The sequence below is a fragment of the Balaenoptera ricei genome, chromosome X (genome assembly GCF_028023285.1).
Source record: "Balaenoptera ricei isolate mBalRic1 chromosome X, mBalRic1.hap2, whole genome shotgun sequence".
NCBI classification, from domain to species: Eukaryota; Metazoa; Chordata; class Mammalia; order Artiodactyla; family Balaenopteridae; genus Balaenoptera; species Balaenoptera ricei.
This window is the reverse complement of record NC_082660.1, coordinates 32,007,099-32,010,644: the sequence shown is the minus strand read 5'-3', so window position 1 is coordinate 32,010,644 and position 3,546 is coordinate 32,007,099. Positions and strand designations below refer to the sequence as shown.

The following is a 3,546-nucleotide window of genomic DNA, read 5'->3' as shown; positions in this document are numbered from 1 at the left end:
CCAAAAGGTGTATTACTGACCAAAATTCAGCAATCTAGTCTGGAAAATAAATGAAGAATTCTGCTGCTGGTGAGATGAATACATAGGTAGAGGGAGGTGAAGAATATAAACTACTTAGCAGCCTTAAACTTTCTCTTGACTTTGATATAAGTGCTGGAGAAATATCAATGTTATCATTCCCAGAAGCCATTCATTTAGAAATGGAAATTAGAATAGACGGAATAATACAGTGTTGGGAGTTACCTATCAGGAAACAAAATGGATGTGTGTGATATCTACCCACTCTCATGGTGAAGGCCCTGCATTACACTTACTGTCTAAAGCTTACTGTGCTGAAACCTTCACAGCAAAGGTTCCAGTTTCTCATAATGACCTCTAAGTGAAAGTGAATGAGGTTTAGCTACCAGGTGTGTGCTTCTGGAACAACACACGATGGGACCTTTTTTTTTTTTTTTTACTTTATTTTTATTTTATTTTATTTTTTGGCTGCGTTGGGTCTTTGTTGCTGCATGCGGGCTTTCTCTAGTTGCGGCAAGTGGGGGCTATTCTTCATTGTGGTGCATGGGCTTTTCATTTCGGTGGCTTCTATTGTTGCGGAGCACGGGCTCTAGGCGCACAGGCTTCAGTAGTTGTGGCTTGCGGGCTCTAGAGCACAGGCTCAGTAGTGTGGCACATGGGCTTAGTTGCTCCGCGGCATGTGGGATCTTCCCAGACCAAGGATCGAACCGGTGTCCCCTGCATTGGCAGACGGATTCTTAACCGCTGTGCCACCAGAGAAGTCCACAGCGGGACTTTTTAACGTTGTTTCCAAAGCTATTTTTTTTGGAATACTGTTCTGTGAGGTTTGGTAGAAAAAGGATCCCATGATCAGAATGTTTGGGAAACACTGAATATTTTATCCCCATGTTATACATTCAAAATGTATGTTTTTTACATCAGACATAAAATTCCTAGAGTAAACAAAAACTGAAAGAACAAAACAAAAAATCCTGCTAATTCGATTAATACAAATTTTTCACTGAACACTTGTGAAAGTTTTTGAGGCACTGGCTGATACTGAACACAGTCTTGGGAAGGCTGATCTAAGGAATTAAAATTCTGTAAATTATGAGGAAAACACTTTTAGGTGAGAGGAGATGCATATGGTAGCAGGCTTCAGTATTCTGTATTTCCATTCGGGAAATTGTTCTTATTTGATCCCTTCCACCCTTGATCCTTTTTCCTTTCAGTGGACTCTGTAGTAGGGATAAAGAGAAAAATGTAATTTACTACCCTAGAAGAGCTATTTACTCTACTGTAAATACAGTGGAGGCTGGTAAAAGTGTGTTGATAATAAGACATATTAGCTTAGGTTCTCTTGGTAGCAAATAACAAAAACTAAATCAAAGTTGGATATATGAAACCCAAGGGCAGAAATACAGCCAGGCTCGGGAAAGGTCTAGGAAGCAGCTATATCATTTCCAGTAATGTGATCGCCGAACTGCTTTTCAACAAAGGGCGTCTTCCTAAGCAAACATTCAGAATCTAGTCTAGAGATTCAAAATGAACTCTGCTGCTGGTTGGAATTAAAAAATATATATATATATATACATACACACATATATATACACACACACATACGCATGCATATATACATATGATACAAAGGAAAGAAAACATATATAAGTGGATGTTTTGTTATTACAATATGCATGCCAGGCATTGGTGACCATGGGAAGTCACCCCCGTGTTTCTGAGCAAGACAGCCTAACACTCATTTTGCCATTATCACTGTTGCCCAGAGTGAACTTGTCAAAGAGACAATTCAGTCCACCATTCAGACTTCCAAACCCCTCCACCCCCCATCTTGCTACTCATACTTAACCATTAGTATTTGCATAATTAATGAACATAAACATTTCAGGTGAAACTGAAGACTCCCTTTATTTTAAACCCTGCCCAATCCCATTCCCTTCACTTCTTCCCCAGAGGCAACTGCAATCATGATTTTCAGGCTATGGTTCTACACTTTTACTATGCACATGCACCCACATTCACCAGGGACCCCTACCTCACCCCACCCCGCCCCAGTCTACCCCCATATACCCACATTGTTTATAAGGGGAAGATTGATTTTGTGTTTTCCAGGGCCCCATGGAACGCCTTCTCCCTCCCACTGTGGAGATCCTGAGCTGCATATGGTTGGGGTATGGCTGTGTTCAGAGACTCCTGGATACCTGTTTTAAAACTTAAAAAATGAGAGATTTGCCCACATGAATCAACCAGAGACCTTTATTTATTTATGAACCAATAACCTTATTGGAAGAAACAGAAAAACTGGAAGAAAAAAACTTAAGTGATAAAGTCCAGGAAAAGAGAGTCCTGCACTTGTTGCAAAAATAAAACAAACTTAAGGGAACTTCTTCTGCAAGGGCACTATTGCCGTCTGCATGGCAGGCACGGTGACCAGGGCTCTGGTCACCCCGTGGCTCTGGGGAAGTCCAGGCTCAGTTCTTCTTGTCGCTGTCGCCCAGGGTGAGCTTGTCAAAGAGGTACCCTGCCAGGTCGGCGTCCGGGGCCCCCATCATGCTCAGGGTGGTGACATGACCCTCCAGCTCTCTGATGAACGCCACCTGCTGGCCGAGGTAGTGAGTTGCCAGGAAGAGACGCAGGTGGGGGTCGCTCTTGTCGGTGGCCAGCTGGTGCAGGTCGAGCAGGCTCCGGTTCACGCGCTTCTCCAGGCACAAGGTGTACCACATGGCCTTGAGGCCGCTCTTCCACTCGTCACTGGCTGGCTTCCTGATGTCTTGGAAGTGGAGGCGGCCCCCGCGCTGGTTCTGCAGGCGCATCAGGCCCTGGGCCCGCTCGCTGTGCTCGTGGGAGCGGCGCAGGAAGAACCCGGTGAAGTGCTTCAAGGCCTCGTTGTCGCGGTTGAGGTAAAAGGCCACGGCCAGGCACACGGAGGAGGCGTGGCGCTCCAGGGTGAAATGGCTGTTGACGGCGGCCTCGCAGTCGGGCTGGTAGGTCTGGCGCACCTGCGAGGGCGGCGCGGGCAGCCTGGCGGGCGGCGCGGGCAGCCTGGCGGGCAGCCTGGCGGGCGGCGCGGGCAGCATGGCGGGCCTGAAGGCCAAGGTGGAGGCGAAGCCGTGGGGCCCGCGGTAGCTGCCTCGGAGCGCTCCCATGTGGTCGAAGAGGGCGGCCGCTCTGGGATTGACCGGAAGGCGGGTCCATTACCTGGGTTTGGGAGAGGGGAGAAGAGGTTCCGGTTCTGTTACGGGGGGATGGGAGGGTGGATGTGCACGGGGGGCGGGGCACGGACGCTGTGTCCCAGGTTCCATCGAGGCCTGGGTGAGGCAGGGAGACTGCGCTGAGCTTCTGGCCTAATCTTTTAAAATGTTATTCACGAATATAAGCGCAACCGTTTTGAGTTAATCACTTGCGTGATTTCTTATTTGAATAGTGCCCTAATGTGATTCTTTCATTAAACAGTTCTTTTGTGGTATCATTGATTATATTTACTATCACAGAGCTCTACTTGAAGTTAGCTCTCCTCAGTGACTTTAACAC

At 47.2% G+C, this 3,546-nt stretch overlaps 1 protein-coding gene across 1 annotated transcript; it reads right to left on the bottom strand.

Moving 5' to 3' along the window:
* Positions 1-2,479: 2,479 nt before the first annotated feature.
* LOC132357033 (ferritin heavy chain-like) lies at positions 2,480-3,161 on the bottom strand. The gene has a single exon (XM_059910358.1). The coding sequence runs from the start codon at positions 3,159-3,161 to the stop codon at positions 2,487-2,489; it is 675 nt and encodes a 224-aa protein (XP_059766341.1). The 3' UTR covers positions 2,480-2,486.
* Between the last annotated feature and the right edge of the window lie 385 nt (positions 3,162-3,546).

What these genes read in the sequence shown, in the direction of transcription:
- LOC132357033 (XM_059910358.1), bottom strand. Translation starts at nt 3,161, where the DNA reads ATGGGAGCGCTCCGAGGCAGCTACCGCGGGCCCCACGGCTTCGCCTCC.